This window comes from Oryzias latipes, chromosome 18 (genome assembly GCF_002234675.1).
Source record: "Oryzias latipes chromosome 18, ASM223467v1".
NCBI classification, from domain to species: Eukaryota; Metazoa; Chordata; class Actinopteri; order Beloniformes; family Adrianichthyidae; genus Oryzias; species Oryzias latipes.
The window spans coordinates 22633265-22657353 of record NC_019876.2 but is presented as its reverse complement, the minus strand read 5'-3'; the positions used below and the strand labels follow the sequence as shown (position 1 = coordinate 22657353).

The 24089-nt window shown below is 38.0% G+C and overlaps 1 protein-coding gene across 1 annotated transcript; it reads right to left on the bottom strand.

Moving 5' to 3' along the window:
* Nucleotides 1-9429: 9429 nt before the first annotated feature.
* LOC105356460 (C-type mannose receptor 2-like) lies at nucleotides 9430-12683 on the bottom strand. Its single transcript, XM_023966273.1, has 2 exons — nucleotides 12305-12683; nucleotides 9430-9981 (listed from the first exon to the last, which is right to left on the bottom strand). Exons 1-2 carry the CDS (start codon nucleotides 12645-12647, stop codon nucleotides 9638-9640), a joined length of 687 nt encoding a protein of 228 aa, XP_023822041.1. The 5' UTR covers nucleotides 12648-12683; the 3' UTR covers nucleotides 9430-9637.
* Between the last annotated feature and the right edge of the window lie 11406 nt (nucleotides 12684-24089).

Below are 24089 nucleotides of genomic sequence, written 5' to 3'. Positions count from 1 at the left end.
CCATTGGCACAGTTCTCCAAAACACAACAAGACCTTCTTTCAAAACAGATTTCAGTCTGTCGTCCTCGCGTAGCTCAATTATCTCCAGTTCACTCGCTGCCTCATCAGTGACAAGCGGGGATCTCAGGCAGTCAGTCTCTGCATTAAAAGGGTCGATAAGAAGAGTTATCTGTGGTCGTTTCCACTGCAGGTCCTCAAACCGCAAAGTAAAGTTTCTGTCCAGTTGTGTAAGCAGTGTCACGTACTGCGCTGTGTTCATTTGACGGCAGCCTTCTGCTGTGCAATCCGCAAAGAAGGAAAGTGGGTTAGACTGCCATTTTGAATGTGCACTTTGAAAAGCTTCAACTTGTTCATAAAGGAGAATACACTTTGTGTCAGATCAGGAAGAGTTTTTAATTTCCCCTGCAGATCCTGGTTTAGTTTATCCAGGTGTGAAAACATGTCCACTAAAAAAGCCAAATCCAGAAGCCAGTTGGGGTCTGAAATCATGGAATATGTTTTGTTCTTTTCTGCCATGAACACTTTTACTGCTTCCAAAAGCTCCAAAAAGCATGACACTACTCTACCTCTTGAGAGCCATCTCACAGAGCAGTGCAGTGGCAGGTCACCAGGCAAATCTGCGTCAAGTTCAGCAATGAGATTTTTGAACTGCCTGTGATTAAGGGCGTGCGTACGGATGTATTTCCCAATCTCTATCACAGGCTTCATGATATGGTCTAAATTAAGTGTTTTGGACACGAGTGGCTCCCGGTGGATGATGCAGTGGAAATTCCAAAATTCATAGGCCCACAAGACCATTCACAGAAGCAACCATTGATGGCGCTCCATCTGTGGCTATTGCAGTGAGCTTTTCCAAAGACAAGTTAGCTTTTTTGAATACTTCAGTAATTGCTTCTTTTACATCAATGCCACGATTTCTGTCATTTAATGGCACAATGTCAAGAAACTCTTCTTTAACAACTTAGTCCTCAGAAACTATCCGTGCAAATATTACCAGCTGTGGCTTGTCCTGTATGTCGCATGACTCGTCCAATGCGACACTAAAATAAGCAGACGTGTTCAGGTCTGTATGTAGATCCGATTGAAGCGAATCATTGATGTCGGATATTCTGGTTTCAACTGTGTGTCGTGACAGCTGTAGATCGGCGATGGAGTCTTTGAGTTTTTTATTATCTGGAGCAAGAGTTTCTATTAAATCCACAAAACACTTTTTCAAAAACTCCCCTTCGTTGTATGGAACAGTGCCTTTGGGAAATTCTTTGTCAACATTAGCATGGCGTGTGCTAAAATGACCCTGAAGATTTGAAGCTTTGAAATGTGATATGGTGTTACTGCATAATAAGCGACTTTCCCTTCCGTTCAAAAAAAAGTACGAATCTTCCCATTCTTCCAAAAATATCCTGTGTTCCTCTTCATATTTTTGTTTAGCTCTGCATTTTGCCATTTTGTGAATGTGAAAATGTGTTCTTACTTTTTTCGGCACCCGCGCAGGTGATTGGCAGTTACTTATGTGTCAGGAACAGCACGCCCACTCTGCCAAATTAGTTTATCATAATTATTCTTTTTAATACAAAAAAAATTGGGTGTGATGAATTTGAGTGTGCTTTAAGAGGCGAAAAAAATTAAATGAGGCAAAGAGCGGTAACCGTATTTTCATGACCATAGGACGCAGTTTCGGTTATAGGTGCTTTTTCTTTATCTATGTTTTTAACACACACAAAAGGTGTTAGGTTTTAAGGCGCAGGCACGTTAAAACATACCTGTAAAACATTAATCATGTAAGTGTGTGTTTGAAAAAAGTCAGCCGGAGAAAAACTGAGTTGGTTGTGATTTATATTTTATTTTTTCACTCATCAATCAGCATTCAAAATCCATCAACTTCCTCATCTTCTGTATCTGAAACGAACACCTGGCCTAAATTTCTATCACACATGCCAGGTTCCCGTCTCGTTGCCGTGCAGCTCCTCATGAATGATGCCGCTTGCCAAAGCTCGAAGACCAGTGCAAGGACACACTTTATCATAAGCATCTGCAAATCCATTCACAAAGTGTGGCGTAACTCGCCCGGCGTCACCAGGAGTCACCAGTATCCGGCAAAGGATAAAAAATGTGCTGGGCTCTTGGGCCAATCGAGTGAATCCGATCTTGCCCAGTCTGGCCTAGAATCCCTGCGATGACTAGGTTCCCCCTCATACTTCAGGCATGAGGGACCAGCTTCAACTCTTTGACTTTGCAACAGTCTGAGGAGATCTGCTGCTTATTCTGCGTAAACACTCGTCTCTGAAATCCTTGTAGTCTTTGAGTTCTTACAGAGCCTTAGACTCAATGATTATCTGTTGGGACTGGGAGCTTTATAAAGTTAAATCACATCAAACTTAACACTGAAAATGTCCAAAGTGTGCCTTGTGGGCCAAATGTGGCCCTTTTTTATTTATTTATTTATTTATTTATTTTTTTTTATTTTTTTTTTTTTTTATTTATTTTTTTTTTTAACTTGTCCTGTCCAACAGCTAGGCAAACAGATGAGAGCTGAGGGCCTCTTGTGTTGGACATATTTTATTTTAACAAGAGGGGTTATTCATCTTCAGACAAACCAAAGGTATGTCTGAATAAACCCCTTTTGTAATTGAGGCCAAACTTTATTAAATGTGGCCCTTTTTTAAATTTCCAACTGCCCGCAGACTCCTTCCATAAAATCAATAATATGGTCAGTCAAATAACTGCATCTCCTTTTGACTCACAGCGATTCTGTATTATAAGGAATCACTGAAGCTTTTCGCGCTCAGTCCCATCGCGGACCAGAACGTCGGCCTCACGCTGCTGGTCATCGTGGCCACGCTGGTCTGCGTGCTGCTCATGCTGTTTGGTGAGTCTCCCTGGAGCAAACGGTAACACGACTCAGACAGAGCAGCTCATCTGCGGCTCCGGCTGATGCCAATTCGGAAGCTAACGGCAGCTACTAGCTACTTATTCCTTTTTTGTTTGTCTTTTTCACTTTTTTTATTGGATCATTGTGATCAATAAAGTTCTAGAAAAAAACATAAATAAATAAAATATGGGGTCGTGTGCATGAGCCACCAGGGGGCGCTCCTACTATGCAGTTTGGAGTTGCCGCCTGTCTTTCTGTTCCTGTTGATGTCTGTGGACTAGAGCAGTGTTTTTCAACCTTTTTTGAGCCACGGCACACTTCAACCTTGACAAAAATCCCGCTGCACACCGGCATTCAAAAAAAAAAGAAAAAGGAGAAACTCGGTTTTTATTGATCCACAGTCCCTTCATGATCTCACATGCATTTTTGTGATAATTGTGGCAGAAAAAGCTGGAAGCTGCAGCTGTTTTTTTAAGATGTAATAAAAGTTCAGTTAAAAGATTTAAAAACTGTTTGATTTGTGGTCGTTGTGGTTTCACGACGTTAAGAGGAGATAGTCGTGCGCCCAGATGCTCACACTGTCACTTTAACCAAATGCATCATGGGAGATGTAGTTCTATAATCCGCCGAACGCAGAGAGACTAGCGTCTCTGAGCTTCATTGTTTTGTTCACTTGTTCCACGGTCCGACACCGGATTCTGTGGAAAGCTACACCGCTAAAGACGAGCATTAGCTGGTATTTTTCTTAGAACCGAGAGACTTTTTCAGCAGAATTCAGAACAAGGAAGCGAAAACTTTAACCACTTCTGATTGGTCAGACTGATGACATGTGATTAAGATCCCAAGAATGATTGGTGGAGACAGTTAAAGGGGCGGAACTTTTCCTAACACAGCTGAAGCTGCGGCTAAATTGCGGTACCGTCATCCTTATCAAAATGTATTTAATAGAATCAAATAAACACAAAGAATGAAGTATTTTACGATCATATTCCCAATTTCATATTGTTCTATCAGGGCCTGTAGGGATAAACAAAGAACTGAAATCCTGGAGATGTAAAATGTTGTTAAAATAGTTTATAAGGGCTATTTCCCATGGCACACTAGTGTGCCGCGGCACACTGGTTGAAAAACACTGGACTAGAGGACAGTGACGTTGGATGGATTTACGCAAATCAATAAGCAAAAAAATAGTCCTTCAGATTTTAAGTTTATAATTTGTATTTTGCCTGGTTCTTATAGCTATTGATCGTAGCATTTTTATATGCTCTATTAACGAATGTTGGTTCTATTTATTTTTATGTTCTTGTCATTTGGGCCTTGAGTCCGTCATTAATTATTAAATCATTCATTCTAAAAATATGTTTATATATTTGTTTTTTGTGTAGCAATAAACATAATTGAACAAATATGAATAATATAGAAAATGTATGTTTTTATATATTATTTTTTAATATATTGCAGTTTTATCTTTAGTGTAAAGTGAACTCATTTTGAACTCTTTTAGGACTTATTCTCCAGTGACCTTCACCTGTGCTTTGTAGTTGCAGTAGCAACTTGGATTTCTTTGTGCAAATCTAGAAGTTTCCAGAGACGCAATAAATATGTCATGGACTACATCTCTCCCATCTGGGTTGAACATCTTATCCTTGGGAAAGTGTTCAAATTCGTGTTCTCATGTGGAGGTTGGAGCCGACATTCACCCTGGATGCAGGTAATGGAACATAAGGTTATCCAGGAATGATTGATGGAGCCTCTTTTGATCATCGGACTGTGTGCGCCAGTAAAATGGGCCCCGGAGAGGCGGAGCGGATCTGAAGTTGGCAACCTTCATCTATTGGCCGGTGATAGCAGGCGGGCTATCAGCTGACGAATCAGAGCGACCAGAGGAGGAGTGTCAACACATGTTAAAAAGACTGTTTTGAAACTTTTTTAGTGATCTCAGGAAAACCTATGAGTAATTCGCATGTAACTTGTGCGTCTGTAGGTCTTTTGACTTGAGAGTCCACATATCTGCAACAATGTCTTTAATCTGTGTTAGAACTATTGTCAGGGCAATAAACTTTCTTGTATTTTTAATCCGGTGGAATCCTTGGTTTGCTTTACCACTCTCGACTCCAGAACACGCACGGATGGAAAGATCTAAAAGCGGAAGATTTCTTTCCTACAATAAATAAAACAGAGTTTTAAAAAATTAAATAAAAATTGATTTTTATAAGGAAAGCCCACATAAAATAAGTCGTGATCCTTTTTTAAAAAGCTCCGTCCAAAAAATTTTAAATTATATTGCTGTGATTATATTTTGTTATATTGCTTTAAATTATATTACTATGACCCTATTGTACTACGACAGGGTCACAGTTTTCTTGAAAAGGAACGTAGGGCAGAATTTACTTTTAAATAAAAGGCAATTTTATGATGTAGGCCGAAAATGAGCTTCCCCTCTCTGACAGACCAGCAGCCGCCACTGACGATTATATATTCACCATCAAGATGCACTGCCAGATGACACATGCTATCTACGACAAGCTAACTGAGAATAAACGATGCAAAAAATGGACAAACTGATCACGATTTTGGTAGAAACATATTTTAATGCATTTGTTCTCTGGGAAGAAATGGAAACTATGGAAATGCAAAAAATTGTTAATTTATGTAAATATAATGTTACTAAAATAGTTAGAGATAATGATAATGTCAGGCCAAATGGTGGGCCCTTAAATAATTTGGACACCACTGGCATAGACTCTTGTCATTTTCCAGGCAACGGCTGTTTTACTTTGGTGGAGATTGGACATTATATTTTTTGTTTTTTTTAATAAAGATTTTGTTAACCCTTCCATCTGTGTTTGGACTGTTTTGGATTGCCCTCTCTAATTCATTACAGCTTTGCCTGTGTGTTCTCTAGCTCCTTTTACAGTTTTCAGCAGTGTTCATATTTCTACTTAGAGGGAGAATGGATTAACACTTTTGGTTTAGAACAGCAATCCCCAATATTTTTCAGGCAACAGGCCGGTTTAATGTTAGATAATGTTTTCACGGACAGGCTTGTACGAGGCTGAGGCGTCTTTTTTTTCTTCTTAATTAGGTTTCCGGTCTTTTAAGGATAATGTTCATCGTCATCCTCTGCAAGCAAACACGTTAGCCCAAGCATCTACAATCCATTCACAAACTGTGGCATACCTCGCCTGGCACTGCCTTCCAGTGTCAATAAAACTGTGTTCGCCATTCGACAGTGTGACTCCCCGGGATGTCAAAAGTGAGCGGCACCTCATCCATGTTGGTGATGCGGCTGGACTGGGTGTGTTTGCCCGCTATCTTTTCACTGAGTAGGAGCGGAAGATGGACAGCTTTTCGTTTTTAGTCCGCTGGAAGTTGCTGCGCCACCGTAGTCCTTGCTGGATGGAAAGATGACGGTGTTTCATAAAACGAAAGCACCAAGACGAACCTCCTTGAAAATGATCAATTATCATTTCCTCTGCAAGCGTGACTGCCTTCAGTGGAACGCTTCTCCCAGCTTTTCTGTGATCGTTAATCCATCGCTTGAGTCGGTCTTCGAACTCGAGCCACCTCGCCTTGTTTTTGTGGAAACTCAGCTGCGTCTTCTTGACTTGCCGGAGTTCATTTTCCATCTTCATCTACTTGCAAACCATGGATTCATTAATCTGGAATTATCTCGCAGCTGCTGGATTCCCATGTTCCTCCGCGTAACTGATAGCTTGCAGTTTAAACTGTGCTTTTAAACACCTGCGTGTCTCTTTGGAGGTGGAATTTTCAGGGTTTCCAAAACCATGTTGTTCTGCATCATGCTCACAACTGCACTTTGTACTATTTGGGGGGGTGTCTTCTTTCACGTCCACACTTCCCACCTCACGGTTCTCATACTGTCCTCTACTGCATCCTCTTTACCGAAGTCCCACAACAACACAGTAGGCGCACAGCACCATAGGTCGCACCATACATTTTGGAGAAAATGTACGACTTTTAAGTATGCCTTATGGTCAAAACAATACAATATTTACTCTCCTAATGTACAGGTGTACATACAAGGATTTAGAACTGGTCATACAATACCTATGATTACCTATAGACAATATAAATATGAGTGAATTAAACTGTAGAAACAGCCAACATTTCAATGAATCATTTGGTATGAAAATATGAACCAAACTCAAATAATAACATTGACTTTTCCCATCACTGCAATTTTCTATACATTCTTAGATACGTTTGTGAGAAAATGTATGTTCCTCCTGTTGTGTGATTTATTTAGATATGAAATAATAAAAGCCCTGTAAAGGGACTGAGGGAATTGCTCTAGGATGAACTTCGCCTTTGACCCACAGTGGCTGGGATTAATATTAAACCAGAAAATCAGAGCTGGGCTTTTAGAGCATCACTGCTTATCTCTATTATACATACATTTCTAAGTGATTATTCAGACTTAAAAAATCATTTGGTCTGGACAGAGTCCGAATAATTGTTCCGGTTCAAATCCTGACCCTTCTGTTTGGTCTGTATTCAGACTGCCATCAAGAGGGCTTTCCTGTTTGGAACCAAAGCTTGTAAACAAAACCATGTGCCCAAAAATATTTTCACACATTGGCAAAGGACTTATGAGGGTGGAGCAAAGCAGCTAGAGACAGAAATAATGGAAGTCTTGCGTTGTGCAATCTTTGACAGTACAGTTCACTTGTTCAAAGTTTATATTTTGCAGACCAGTTTTGAACGTGTTTATCAATGCCAGGTAAAACACTTTTTACTTATTTCTTGGTCAGCGTACCTTCATAGCCGACATCTCCTTGTTTATGACATATAGATTGCTTCTCACTGCTTTCTTGACGATGTGTATCACGTCAAAAACTATTTTAATGAGCCTACATTCATCTGACCACATTTAAGTAAGTTGCTGTGTCTCATCATTGTGATGTTATGACATTATTTTTAAGAAAATTCTTTAAGAAAATACAAGGTAGCTTTTAGGATGATGTTACAGGGGGCTTTGAGCACGTTCCACCTAACGAGACACATAAAAAAATGTAAGAAGTGTTTTTAGCTGTGTTAAAATAAATGTTCTAACAAATAAACAGTTGGACCTTTTTTCTGTTTGATAACACAACAAACATTGCTTTACATTTGTCTGTGACTCTTTGGTTCTTTCATTCCTAATCTGTTTACATCAGCTACAGTTTTGGTTCAGCTGCTCTGCTTCGAGGTCAGATTGTATTCAGACTGAGGAATCTTAGAACTAACTAAAGCTTATTCCAACTGGAAATTAAACAAGACTGCCTTGAAGAATGGGTCCAAGAGTCTGGGACCAGGAACCACTTGGGTGTATTCAGACTAAAAATTTGTTTTGGATTATCTGGGAAATGATTTCTAGTGGATTTAAAGCGAACCAAATTTGACCAGTCTGAATACACCTTAATAAAGAAATTAGGCCGCTTTAGCTTGGTTAATTTAATGAACATATTTTAATTGAATAAAGGTAAACAACAAAGATAACAATGCTGTATTTGTTAGATTATTGAGACAGTAAGAGACAGAAAGACCCCACCACCACACCACACAGACACACACACACACACACACACACACACACCCACACACACACACACACACACAGTTTTAACCTTAAAAAAGGAAAGTCTCATAATAAATGATTTTTGAAACCAGACTTCACTGAAAGGTTCTTTTTGGTTTCAGCTTCGACCTATTAACATGAAGACATTTGAGAATTGCTTCCTTCTGAAACCACCCTCCAGTGGTCATTTGAGCAAATGCAATATTTGAAAATTGACAGTTTGTTAGAATTTTCTAAGGGAGAATGTCAGTGCTCATACTTCAGAACTTCAAGATTTCAGTTGTCAGTGTCAGACTGTATTTGTTTCCTGTGAGTTCCCTTATTGATTCTTTCATGTTTGCATTTGGATTTGCTCTTCTTGTGGTTTTGCTCTGTTGTAATTTCTATGCTCTTTTTGGTTTTTCTTTCTCTATTGTTCAGTAATGCAGTTCATTTGCCTTTCTGCTGCTATGCGGAAATTTTCTTCCCTTTCCGTAACCCTTGTGCTATCCTAGGCACTTTAATATCGGGAGTTGGGTCATCTAGACCCACTAGACAGTGCTCTGAACCTTTTTTCTTCAGTGATTTGTGATCTTCACTGGTATCCATGGATTACATGAAATCTTTCCACCTTCATCCACTTCTCATCCTATAACAAAACTGACCCTTTTAAAATCTTGGCAAATGTATGTACTCCGTTTTAAGTAAAAAACTATAACAAGTTTTATAAAGGTTAGGGATTAAAAAAAATATATGAAAAAAAATGAACAGTTTGGTTTTTAAAAATTTCAGAAAGCGTTATTTACACAGAATCTTTTGCAAACCTTAATCCTTGTGCTTTCCTAGGCACTTTAACATTGGGAGTTGGGTCATCTAGACCCACTAGACAGTGCGCTAAACCTTTTTTCTTCAATGATTTGTGATCTTCACTGGTGTCCATGGATTACATGAAATCTTTCCACCTTTATCCACCTTTGTCATGGTACGGAGAACACGTCAATGTAATGATCAGGCCATCTGGACCCCATAGGATAGCACAAGGGTTAGATGGGAGATATACTTAAAATTTGTAACACGACCATGACCTAAAAAATATAATATGCAGGTTTACAAATGTAAACAAACAATTTTTTTCTGAGAAATATAGAAATTTAATTTGAAACCAATAATTTCAGTTGATAAAAAGCCTGTAATCATTGAGCAGATTTCTACTTTGAACAGAAAAAGTTGAACTTCTCCTCATCATGTTTCTTGAACCACTTGTGTTCTCCTCCTGTGTCCATGGCTCCTGACATGTCACACTCATTCCCCTGTCCAGGTGAGGCCCAGTTCTTGTAGTGGACCACCTCATCACTGACCCAGAACCAGAACCCCAGAGTGCAGGTGTAGCGCAGTCCAGTCCACACAAAGGGAGAGGAGGCATTCTTGGTTTTCTCCTGGACCCAGATCTGTTCATCCATGTTAGTGATGGTGACCAGGTCATGGTGGTGATGTCTGCAGTAGTATAAGGCCTCCTCCCAGGTCCTGCTCTCTTTGATCAGGATCACATGATCTGATGAAGAAAAAAACAACAGTATGATAGCCGTCTGCCATATTTGAAGTGGCGAAACAGTAAAATCAAAAGCTGCGATAACACTGCCCTCAGCAATGTGTGGTCAAGTGGTCACTTCAAATAAAAAGTCTATGTAAAGTGTCACATTCAGACATTGCTACACACATTTTTAAGATTATTTTCAGGCTCCTCCTACAAAACATGCAGCCATTGAATGGGTGTTGATCAATCAAATCAAAATCAAACAAGAATCTGAAATCAAATCCTTGTGATAAATAAAATGTCTGAGTTCACCTTGTCAGGAACAGGTGGTGTAAGACCCGACATGCAGGAGAAAGGGATTGGTGACGGAAACTAAACAATTTAATAAATCATTCAGAACATGACACCACCATGGAGACCCAAAAGGTGTGCCACAGAAGAACTGATGACCTGACAAGGTAAAACTGAAAACCAGAGATGTCCAGCTGGCCACATTCTTTTTAACACAGCATTTTTCAACAGGAAGTGTCACTTAGTGTTTCAAGTAGACTGCAAATCCCATGACCGATGGAAACGAGGTCAAACCAGTTATCAGTCTGTCAATGGTCGAACTGTTTGGTGTGCGAATTTAACAGAACAGAAGGGGTACTTTGCCCAGGCTTTTTTAACAGACCAAACATTTTTGCCAGTGTTGGTTTATTGTAGTGATGGGAGTTCTGACTCTTTTTGAATTGGCTTGCTAAAGAGGGCTGTCTCTTTAGGCTCCCAAGCGACTACAGTAAATTATGTTTATGCTGTTATTTCTGCCTTCCAGATAAGATGTACAAAATACAGTGGGTCAAAAAAGTAGTCAACCACATACTGTACAATTTCTCCCACTTAAAAACATGAGAGTCCTGTAATTTTCATCATAGCTATACCTCAATTATGAGAAACAAAATGAAAAGAAATCCGGGAAATCAAATTGTCTAATATCAAAATAATTTTTTTTTGCAAATTATGATGGAAAATAACCATTTGGTCGCCTACAAACAAGCAAGCCCCTCACAGACCTGTAACTTCTGTAAGAGGATCCTTTGTCCTTCACTCGTTATCTGGCATCTGTTTAAACTGGTAATCTACACTGACCAAAAATATAAACGCAACACTTTTGTTATTGCTCCCATTTTTTATGGTATGAACTCAAAGATGTGAAACATTTTCCACATACACAAAATAACCAGTTTTCTGAAATATTGTTCACAAATCTGTCTTATTCTGTGATAGTGAGCACTTCTCCTTTGACAAGACAATCCATCCCACCTCGCAGGTGTGCCATATCAAGATGCTGATTAGACAGCATGATTATTGCACAGGTGTGCCTTAGACTGGCCACAAGAAAAAGGTTTACTAAAGAGCATTTGGATGATGCAGAAGAGGATTGTGAGAATGTCCTATGGTCAGAAGAAAAATATAACTTTTTTGTAAGAACTCTACTCATCCTTGTTTCGGGAAAAAAATTGCGGAGTTGCATCTACAGAACTACATCCCTGCTGTAAAGAATGGGGGCGGAAACATCATGCTTTGGGGTTACTTTTTCAGAGGGACCAGGACAACTGATCTGTGTGAAGGAAAGAAGAAATGGGGCCATGTGTGGTCAGATTTTGAGTGAAAACCTCTTAAATTTGTCTTCATTCTCAGATTTCTGTACAGGTCTATTGTGGAGCCGGTTCTGTATGGAATAATTTTCATGCAGACTCTACACTCTTTTGTTAAATTCTCTTAACTTTTTATTATTAGTAAAGTTAAATGGTTCCACATGTTGCTTCTCTTTCCATTGTCACTCATCCACTGTACTTTGTGTTGCTGTAGTTTGCTGTTGCATCTGGCGCAGTTGTGTCCAACTTGTTTAGTGCTTCACGAGGCATCAATTTCGCCATCACTACTGAACAACAGACATTTAAATACACTGAGGGCAAAAGACAGAAATGAAAATAACTGTGGAAGATCAACCTGAACCTGGAAGTTGGGGAACAACTCAAAAAATAACCAAAACAAAACGAAAGCACATAATCCCTATACAGAAAAGACCCAATGGAAAACATTTATATTTTCTTAAGATATTTGATCCAAAAAAGTGTTAAAACTAAATCAACAAAAGTAGTTTGAGTCTTTTCCACATGTAAGGTTTTTGCAATGAGAATGTGCAGAGAGTTAGTGTTTAAACTTCCTTTTGTGTTTTTTTTTTTTGCATCTCGTTTAAAATTAGAACTATTAAAGGTGTTTGTTTAGAGATGAGAGGTTATATAGCAGACAGGATTTAAATCAAAGTGAGTTTACTTTTGAAGATAAAAATGATCACCTGTGTAACAGAAGAAGGGTTTTTCCTCAGAACATGGTTTGGTTTCCCACATGCCGTTCTTGTTACGAATGCTGCAGTCATGTTTTATACTTTCACTGTCATAGTTCAGATTCCAGTATGTGAAAGAGAAACTGCTCCCATCTGACCAGGTCCAAGCGTCTCTGAACAGTCCGATGAAAATGTGGTGAAAATGTGATAGTGAGCTTAAGTTATTCTCACTATTCCCATTATATAGTTGTATTATCTTCTCTTTGGGATTATTATGCAGCTCGTTCAGCTGTGGTCCACTGATCAGGTCTGTGTGATTCTCTCTGCAATATCTCAAAGCATCAAACCAGGTCATTGTATCTCCTAAATAATATTTAATAGCAGAGCTATTACTTCCTGTGGAGTAGAAGAGATAAAAATAACCAAAATTTAACTTTAATCTTTGTGTTAGACATGTTAATGTTTTTCATGTTTCACTTCTTATGTTACGTGTTTTAAACTAGTTAAATGGATAAACAGACAGGCAGACGTCTATCTATCTATCTATAGTATCATAGTTAATCACATGTTAAACTGACACAAATGCAATCACATTTCTTATTTCCATTATAGCAGAGGAAAGGTGCTGGACCCATACAAGACATGTCCACCCACTGTGTCTCAGTCATTTTTTCTATGGCCCCACAGGTCTCAGATGTAAAACCACCATCTGGTTCATTATCTTTCCACTTTGCCTGACTTTCATTGAACTGCAGTCCAGGCAGAGACCAGTGTGAAGTAACGTTGGTGCCTGTTTGTTTGAACAGACCGATCCAGATTTCTGTTTTCTCAGAATGTGTATTTCGGAGTTGCTCCATATCTGCCATGGTGCTCACTGTAGCCAGATCAGTGTATACTTTCCTGCAGTGCTGCTGAGCTTGAGTCCAATTCATGTTCTTATCAACATAGTGATACTCATGTTGCTGACATGTGAAGAGACAAACGTGACCTGAAAATAAAAGAGATTACAGACATAAATTTGCTTATTTTCAAAAGATCCTCAAATGCCTTCAGTGTACTTACAGTATAATCATGATTAGTGAGATCAATAAAATGATTAAATGATGAAGGAGCAGCTGAGGATCCACTCACCAACAAGAACCATCAGAAACAAACTCAGCTTCATCTTTTCTCAGAAACTCTTTCAACTGCAGGAAGACAAAAACTTTTACTTAAGAACAGTATAAAAGTGTTATTGATGCTACAAAAGAGATATTGCTTATTTATATAGAGTGCTTGGTTTTGGATTCTGGAGATGCATGGATATTTTCTAAACATTAATGCAAAGGACAAAAAAAACAGTTGTCATTTTAAAAATACTGTTTTAAAACAGAATTGTTTTCCTTGTATTTGCATATTAAAATCTTTAACTCTGATAAATATTCAAATGATATATTTTGTTTTTTTCTTTCATGAATTAATGCCAAAAATAACTAGTTATTTTTAAAAGAAAAGAAATGCAAAAGCTTTTCATTTGTATTGTAATAAAACATCAGCTTTGTCAAAACAAAAATGTGTTTCATATATGTGGTGTCAAATGACATTTTGAGTGCGAATAGAGACTTAATCCCCAGAACTGACTAAAAAGGAAACCTAGATTATTTTATATCTTTTTGATGAGGATTTTGTTTCTTTCACTTAACGTTTATTTGACGTTAATATTAATATTTATATATTGCTTGTTTCAGTGTTCTGTGATAATTCTGATAAATGAATATTTAAATGTATGTCCTCTTTCTCTCTGTTGTAACTAAACTATATAATGTCATTGGTAGAAATATACCAGAAAAGAAGTGTTATTTTTATTGAATTATTGACTTTTAATGCTTTGTTACAATATTTTTGTGGGTAGCTGACAAAAATTAAATTTATTGCCAAATTTTAACTGACAAAGTAACTGGAGTGTTTACTTTCAAGATGCAGAAACTGAGTTACAAATAATTATTTTTTGGCCAATGTAATAGGTAACTAAATACTTTTTTAAAGTAAGATCCCCAACACTGCAGACAGACAGACAGACAGACAGACAGACAGACAGAGGTTTTAGTAGCTTAATGACACCATCCACAACATCAACAATCAAAACACCCTTGCAGCAAAAATAATAATGTGTAACAAAAATGTGGAAAAAGATTTAAAATGATTAAAAACAATGAAAAGGAATAGAAGGTATGGTAAAATAAATTTGAAGAAATACATAAGTTAATAAACAAGTTTTTAATTTTTGTCAATATTTAGGAGAAAAAAAATGTAGTTTCTATGATATCTGACTTTCTAGGAACTGCTGAGCACTCCAACATGCTGGTTGGTTTACAGACTTTATTGGCATTTGAAATATCAGTCTAAATACACTCACCTGCAGGATTTCCTCCCCTCAACTTCAGTCAGATCTTCGACCTTCTGCTCTGATGATTTGGTGTGGAGTGATCACAGCATCACTGCATCCTCCTATCTCATCATCCTTTTTCCATAGATGTTTGAATGAAATAATGTTATTTGCATGTTTACAGACGGGGATTGTTTTTTTATAATTTGAAAACACACCCAGCTGCTGTTTGTTTCCTCGTTCATCTGAAAAACGCAAAAAGTAAAAAGCAAATAATTACTCTGGATTCATGTCAAAATCTCATGTTAGAACCTAATATACAGAACACCAAACCTAGAACAAACTGTGAAGCAACAACTTGTAATGGGAACATTTTTTACCATATGGGAGATGTAAGGGGCTTCCTTTTCTTTTTCCTGCTGTTTACAAGTGCATGACCATCACCTTCAGTTGGAAGAGACTTTATAAAATTTTGAATCGGTGCAAATCTCGTGAATCTTCCTCCAGGCCTGTTCTTTTACAGCTGTATTATGATATATGAAAGACTTACTGTTCTATGATTCTGACCAGGCTGAAACTGCAAGTATTAATTTCTCCAGATGGTTGGTACTTCAACCAATTAAAAGGGACGCCATACATACGTCACTACAGGTCCAAGTCCCCTGATTGCTCAAAGTTCCAGTGGTTTAACTTTCAAAGCGTGTTCAGTGGCTGTGTGTTTTGTACATGGAGCCAGAAAACAGCCTTAAAAACTTGGCCAGCAACTCACGATTGTAAGAGTCTTAAATGTGGAAGCTCAAAACATTTAAGCATGTTTACATAGAGATATTATTGGAAGTGGGCTCTTGAACACATGTTACTGAAAGCGATGTGAACGTAGCTTAACAAAGCAGACAAATTGATAAGGCAAAGCAAAAAAACAAAAAAAACAAAAGAAGAAACCAAAATACACTGAGGATGATTAATTGAAGATAACTGAGGATAATTATTAGATGAAACAATTACGACTCTGAAAAAAGGAAAACCAAGAAGAACATACCAGTTGCACATTCCTCACACTATTTATCCTCAGGATCTAAACACATCCTCATAACTTCTTAATGGACTAATAGAAATGGCTTCTAAAAACGTTGGGGTCAAACCCGTTGAAGTACACACCTGTCTTTATATTCTTCTTGCAAATCCATCAATGGCTCTTTTAAAGTTGATCTGTTGATCTTGTTTCCTGAAATGTAAATCATTTTCTTAACATTGAGTCCACATCTACCCAGAGCCATGCAAACCACCTGAACCAGGAAGCTCCTCATTTATGAGTCTAACAAGGTGCAAAGCCTTGGGGGAAGCACAGACTGTGAGAATAATGGACAGCTCAACCCCTGCTCTCTAATGTTCCGAATAGGAATTACCCGCTGGTTTCAAGAAGCCAAAATCCTATATACTCGTATTGAGAAATTACAGAGGAGGATTAGGGCCATGGAGAAAGACAAAAAAAAGGGCATTGAAAATTCTGACTCTAATCTCAGAATTCCGACTATAATCTTAGAATTTTGACTCTAATCTTAGAAATATGAGCTATGGAGGCCTGTGACCTTCTTTCTTCAGTTAGCTTTAGCACAACCTTGGAGTCATACATGCAGTAATGGAACTAACGAAAATTTCCTCTTTAAGTTTTCTGTTGCGTGCTTAAAGATTACCAGGGGAGGCCACTGTGTTAAGAGGATAACAGAAGGTGAGTAAAAAAAGAGATTTATTTAATTGGAATTTGTCAATAACAGGGCTTCAGACTGTGCTAGCATTGCATAACTGTTACCACAAGTTAAACATCTTTTAAAAATCTATAAAACATCTATGACAGACAAACAGTCTCATAGTGTTTGAAGTTGATGTGCATTTCTACACACTTTCTGTATAGGAAGGCACAGTTTTTTTTGCATGCAGCCTGTTTACCTTCAGTTACCTGATCATCTCAATTCTGGAGATTTTCTGAAAATACTACTGGACTAGTTTTAATCCAACAGATTGTCATGTTTTCTAACTATGCATGACTGTCTAGATAACAAGCAATACAGTTTAAAATATTGTTTCTAACAACTTTGCTTTAAATTTAGAATGGTCTTATTTCCAAAATAAACTTGTCACATCATATCGTATTGTCTGGTAGCCAAAAAGCTCAATTTTGGTCTTATCAGATCAAACAATCTTCTTCCACTTGATGATGGAGTCTTCCACTTTTGGTGAATTCTAGTTGAGTTCTAATTTGTATTTTCTTCAACAGCGGCTTTCTTATTCCCACTCTCCCTTTAGGCTTTGACCCCTTAAGAGCCTGGGTAGCAGTTGCTACATGCACTGTCTCTCTCGTCTCCTTCCAAGTAGTCGTAAGGGTCTTGGTGGCCTCTCTCACAAGTCTCCTACTTGCACGGTCACTCAGTTTATGAGGACGGCCTGTAAGAGGCAGATTCCCACGTGTGTCATATTCTTTCCATTTCTTGATGATTGATTTTACTGAACTTCAGGGGATTTTCAATGCCCTGAAATTTTTTTTGTATCCGTCCCCCAACTTGTACCTTTCAACAACCCATTCTCTGACTTGCTTGGAGTGTTCCTCTGTCTTCATGGTGAAATGGTAGCCATGAATGCCACTACACCAGTGTCTGGACCCTTCATAGACTGGTATTTTTTTAACACTCAGGTAATCTTCATCTCACTAATTGTGAGAATATTGGCACTAATTGGATGGACCTCTATTAAATTACACCCTTAAATTTAAAAGGGGGTAAATAATCAAGCCAACAATTATATTTCATTTCCTATGTTTGTTTCATTGACATTACGTTGATGAAATCTGTTTTCACATTGCTATTGAAGATTTTGTTCTATTAAATTTTTGTGTGAGGAAAGACAAATTTTATCGACCATAAGTGATTTATAAAAGCAACAAAATGGACAAATATACAAGGGGTTCAATACTTTTGCAAGGCACTTAGTGTTCAAATCATCTTAAATTATGACAGCATTTAGGCAGCTTGCTTGAAGATGATTGTGTCTTGAACATTATCCAGCCACTCTATACACAAAACTATCATAGACAGCTTCTATACACAATGAATCTGAAATACTGATGTGACGTTCTGTATCGACGCTTTAAAGTGGGAGCTGAGGGCAGGAGGGGGCGTTTCCTCAAAGCACATATCTTGAATTGTTTCATTTAGGGGAGAAGCAGAAAATGATCACGTCGTAAGTTTTGCTGCCCAGCTGTACCACATAAGTGATTCAAGAAGTGGTTCAAAATTTTCCGCAAGTTTTGACACCCATACAAATCCCTCAGGCTCACATAAGGATTGTACTAAGTCGGTACCGATACCGCCGTATACGGTTCTACTAATATGGCACAATAAGACAGACTTTGATGCTTTACTTAGCTGGGTAATTTCCGTAAGATTTTCAGACATATCAAGCAATTGTATTCTATTTCGTTGTGCTATATACAGTAATTATAGCCATTCCCTTTTCCTATCCACCAATTGTAGGCGACCTTATATGAAAATGGGTGAGGCGAGAATGTGCACGGAGCTTCAGTCAAAATGCAGAAGGCAAGGCAGGTGAAATTATGAGTTTGACGCTGTGACGATGAGCGGTGAAATTTGTGTATATTCAATTGACATGCTAATACCATCCCTAAATCTTGTCATATCTATATTGTCAGATAGTTTTCTGGTGGAAGATGCTTCAAGCTAGAGGAGCTGCTTCTAATGTTTGCAGTATGACAGTTATGATTTTCTGCTCTTAGTAAGTATTTCTACTGATAGTTTTAAGATGTAGACTGGGGCGCTGATTCCAATTTCTGGAACACCTTTTACCGTACCTCCAACATGTGTCGTGTGGGTACACTCTCTCTGTAGCTTCTTCAAGCTGAAAACTGCTGTGCTGGTGGCCTGTGAAAACAATCAGATGGTGCTGTGGGTGGGACAATGGTGGAGAAGTAATGTAGCACAGCTGCATTTGAGCCAAGACAAAAACAAGTTTAAAAATAATATCATTCTCATTGGATTGATAAGGTTGTCCAGCTGAAAAATGAGAAAATACCAACTATTGGCCGATTTTATTGGTCAACATCTAGAAATTGAAAATAGTTTTGTCTTTCTAGACTACTGTAAAGGTTGTATTTACTCAAATCAAGATGCGGAGTCAGTAAGTTAACAATTATGAAAAGGTAATTCATAGCTGTGACCTTTAACTGGAAAGAGGAAAAACTATTTGCATGTCTTCTGGCTGCAGCTCTGTTCTCTGTTTTCTCTGCATAATAATACAGTTTCTTGTTTCCAATAACAACATTTAGTTTGTGAAAACTCTGTTTGCATCAGATAGAAGCTTTTTCCTTTTTGAATATTCAAATGCAGACAGATCGGTGGCTCACTACAGTCTGTTTTGTTTATACTAGATTTTTTTATACATTAGAATAAACTAAATGCTGTTTTACACACGAGGTCAAACCAATTATTAGTCTGTCAATGGGCAAACTGTTTTGGTGTGCGAATTTAACAGAATAGAAGCGGTACTTTGCCTAGGCTTTTTTAACAGACCGAACATTTTTGCCAGTGTTGGTTTATTGTAGTGATGTAGTTCTGACTCTTTTTGAATCGGCTTGCTAAAGAGGGCTGTCTCTTTAGGCTCCCAAGCGACTACAGGAAATTATGTTGATGCTGTTATTTCTGCCTTCCAGATAAAATACAGTGGGTCAAAAAAGTAGTCAACCACATACTGTACAATTTCTCCCACTTAAAAACATGAGAGTCCTGTAATTTTCATCATAGCTATACCTCAATTATGAGAAACAAAATGAAAGAAATCCGGGAAATCAAATTGTCTAATATCAAAATAATTTGTTTTTGCAAATTTTGATGGAAAATAACTATTTGGTCACCTACAAACAAGCAAGCTCTCACAGACCTGTAACTTCTGTAAGAGGATCCTTTGTCCTTCACTCGTTATCTGTGTTAATGGCATCTGTTTAAACTGGTAATCTACACTGACCAAAAATATAAACGCAACACTTTTGTTATTGCTCCCATTTTTTATATATGAACTCAAAGATGTGAAACATTTTCCACATACACAAAATAACCAGTTTTCTGAAATATTGTTCACAAATCTGTCTTATTCTGTGAAAGTCAGCACTTATCCTTTGCCAAGACAATCCATCCCACCTCAAATTTTAACTGACAAAGTAACTGGAGTGTTTACTTTCAAGATGCAGAAACTGAGTTACAAATAATTATTTTTTGGCCAATGTAATAAGTAACTAAATACTTTTTTAAAGTAAGATCCCCAACACTGCAGACAGACAGACAGACAGACAGACAGACAGACAGACAGACAGACAGACAGACAGACAGAGGTTTTAGTAGCTTAATGACACCATCCACAACATCAACAATCAAAACACCCTTGCAGCAAAAATAATAATGTGTAACAAAAATGTGGAAAAAGATTTAAAATGAGTAAAAACAATGAAAAGGAAAAGAAGGTGTGGTAAAATAAATTTCAAGAAATACATAAGTTAATAAACAAGTTTTTAATTTTTGTCAATATTTAGGAGAAAAAAATATGTAGTTTCTATGATATCTGACTTTTTAGGAACTGCTGAGCACTCCAACATGCTGGTTGGTTTACAGACTTTATTGGCATTTGAAATATCAGTCTGAAGACACTCACCTGCAGGATTTCCTCCCCTCAACTTCAGTCAGATCTTCGACCTTCTGCTCTGATGATTTGGTGTGGAGTGATCACAGCATCACTGCATCCTCCTATCTCATCATCCTTTTTCCATAAATGTTTGAATGAAATAATGTTATTTGCATTTTTACAGACGGGGATTGTTTTTTTATAATTTGAAAACACACCCAGCTGCTGTTTGTTTCCTCGTTCATCTGAATAACGCAAAAAGTAAAAAGCAAATAATTACTCTGGATTCATGTCAAAATCTCATTTTTGAACCTAATATACAGAACACCAAACCTGAAACAAACTGTGAAGCAACAACTTGTAATGGGAACATTTTTTACCATATGGGAGATGTAAGGGGCTTCCTTTTCTTTTTCCTGCTGTTTACAAGTGCATGACCATCACCCTCAGTTGGAAGAGACTTTATAAAATTTTGAATCGGTGCAAATCTCGTGAATCTTCCTCCAGGCCTGTTCTTTTACAGCTGTATTATGATATATGAAAGACTTACTGTTCTATGATTCTGACCAGGCTGAAACTGCAAGTATTAATTTCTCCAGATGGTTGGTACTTCAACCAATTAAAAGGGACGCCATACATACGTCACTACAGGTCCAAGTCCCCTGATTGCTCAAAGTTCCAGTGGTTTAACTTTCAAAGCGTGTTCAGTGGCTGTGTGTTTTGTACATGGAGCCAGAAAACAGCCTTAAAAACTTGGCCAGCAACTCACGATTGTAAGTCTTAAATGTGGAAGCTCATAACTTTTAAGCATGTTTGGTTACGGCGGCGCATCATACGGTTTATGCACGGCTGTTACGGCAGCACACCGCTCCTGCGGGAGTCGGGGCAGCTGAGGAGAATAAATGTCCCACACCTACATGCGTGACAGCTAACGGGGCTTGAACTTTAAACACGCTCGAGCAGAAACAACATTAGTTTTAGACACACTGAAAATATGTGTGGAAAATGCAACAATCTCGCCTGGATCGTTGGCAAGACCAGAAAGGGGGGGGGGGGGGGGGGGGGCTGTGAGATGAAGGCGAATCTACAGCAAGACTAAAGGGGAACAGGAAATTGGAGTTGTCCTTAACATTCAATTTAGTTTTAATATTCTTCTCCCCCTTAGTATGATCTGTGTTATTACATATTTTACGATTATTTTAATGTTTTGTAATGTATGTAGCCTTTTTTTAATGAATTGGTATTTTAAATTATTTTAATTAATCACTCAACTACAAAAACCACCAGGACACATGTCCCATAATGCATTGTTTTGTAGTCTGTAGGGCTGCTTTCAGTCAGTTCAGTACTAAATTTTCAGCTGTGTCCGGGTAGGTTTGCCCCTTGCTCCCACCCCTTTCTTCTGATATTTTTGTGATGATTGACAGGTGAAGTTGGAGCAAAAACAAAAATATATGTCACACACCAGGTGATCTGTGCAGCGTTGAGTTCACCTGGGTGATCTCAAACACACTTATTGTGCATCTTGGCTGCACCTATTTGGTGTCACCAACATACATTTCCATCCGTTTTCTTTACTCATTTGTACTGTCATGACAGCGATGCTTTTGTCAGTTTACCTTGTTGTTGCATCTTCAAAAGTGCAGAATAAAATGTGACACTGAATTTGAAAAAGCACATTGTAATTTCTGCATCTATTATTGAAGTATTTATTGGTAATACAGTGGAAATCAATAGATTTGGTTAGCATGTTGATTTACGGTATGCGCCCCTAAATTTTCTGGTTGTGCCCCTAAAATTTTCAGTTAGGGGCCACAGTGCTCCTAGTGAAAAAAGTTAGTCTGGAGCCCTGTAAGGCACAGCAAAAAAACAAAAAAAACAAAAGAAGAAACCAAAATACACTGAGGATGATTAATTGAAGATAACTGAGGATAATTATTAGATGAAACAATTACGACTCTGAAAAAAGGAAAACCAAGAAGAACATACCAGTTGCACATTCCTCACACTATTTATCCTCAGGATATAAACACATCCTCATAACTTCTTAATGGACTAATAGAAATGGCTTCTAAAAACGTTGGGGGTCAAACCCGTTGAAGTACACACCTGTCTTTATATTCTTCTTGCAAATCCATCAATGGCTCTTTTAAAGTTGATCTGTTGATCTTGTTTCCTGAAATGTAAATCATTTTCTTAACATTGAGTCCACATCTACCCAGAGCCATGCAAACCACCTGAACCAGGAAGCTCCTCATTTATGAGTCTAACAAGGTGCAAAGCCTTGGGGGAAGCACAGACTGTGAGAATAATGGACAGCTCAACCCCTGCTCTCTAATGTTCCGAATAGGAATTACCCGCTGGTTTCAAGAAGCCAAAATCCTATATACTCGTATTGAGAAATTACAGAGGAGGATTAGGGCCATGGAGAAAGACAAAAAAAAGGGCATTGAAAATTCTGACTCTAATCTCAGAATTCCGACTATAATCTTAGAATTTTGACTCTAATCTTAGAAATATGAGCTATGGAGGCCTGTGACCTTCTTTCTTCAGTTAGCTTTAGCACAACCTTGGAGTCATACATGCAGTAATGGAACTAACGAAAATTTCCTCTTTAAGTTTTCTGTTGCGTGCTTAAAGATTACCAGGGGAGGCCACTGTGTTAAGAGGATAACAGAAGGTGAGTAAAAAAAGAGATTTATTTAATTGGAATTTGTCAATAGCAGGGCTTCAGACTGTGCTAGCATTGCATAACTGTTACCACAAGTTAAACATCTTTTAAAAATCTATAAAACATCTATGACAGACAAACAGTCTCATAGTGTTTGAAGTTGATGTGCATTTCTACACACTTTCTGTATAGGAAGGCACAGTTTTTTTTTGCATGCAGCCTGTTTACCTTCAGTTACCTGATCATCTCAATTCTGGAGATTTTCTGAAAATACTACTGGACTAGTTTTAATCCAACAGATTGTCATGTTTTCTAACTATGCATGACTGTCTAGATAACAAGCAATACAGTTTAAAATATTGTTTCTAACAACTTTGCTTTAAATTTAGAATGGTCTTATTTCCAAAATAAACTTGTCACATCATATCGTATTGTCTGGTAGCCAAAAAGCTCAATTTTGGTCTTATCAGATCAAACAATCTTCTTCCACTTGATGATGGAGTCTTCCACTTTTGGTGAATTCTAGTTGAGTTCTAATTTGTATTTTCTTCAACAGCGGCTTTCTTATTCCCACTCTCCCTTCAGGCTTTGACCCCTTAAGAGCCTGGGTAGCAGTTGCTACATGCACTGTCTCTCTCGTCTCCTTCCAAGTAGTCGTAAGGGTCTTGGTGGCCTCTCTCACAAGTTTCCTACTTGCACGGTCACTCAGTTTATGAGGACGGCCTGTAAGAGGCAGATTCCCACGTGTGTCATATTCTTTCCATTTCTTGATGATTGATTTTACTGAACTTCAGGGGATTTCAATGCCCTGGAATTTTCTTTTGTATCCGTCCCCCAACTTGTACCTTTCAACAACCCATTCTCTGAGTTGCTTGGAGTCTTCCTCTGTCTTCATGGTGAAATGGTAGCCATGAATGCCACTTCACCAGTGTCTGGACCCTTCATAGACTGGTATTTTTTTAACACTCAGGTAATCTTCAACCTACTAATTGTGAGAATATTGGCACTAATTGGATGGACCTCTATTAAATTACACCCTTAAATTTAAAAGGGGGTAAATAATCAAGCCAACAATTATA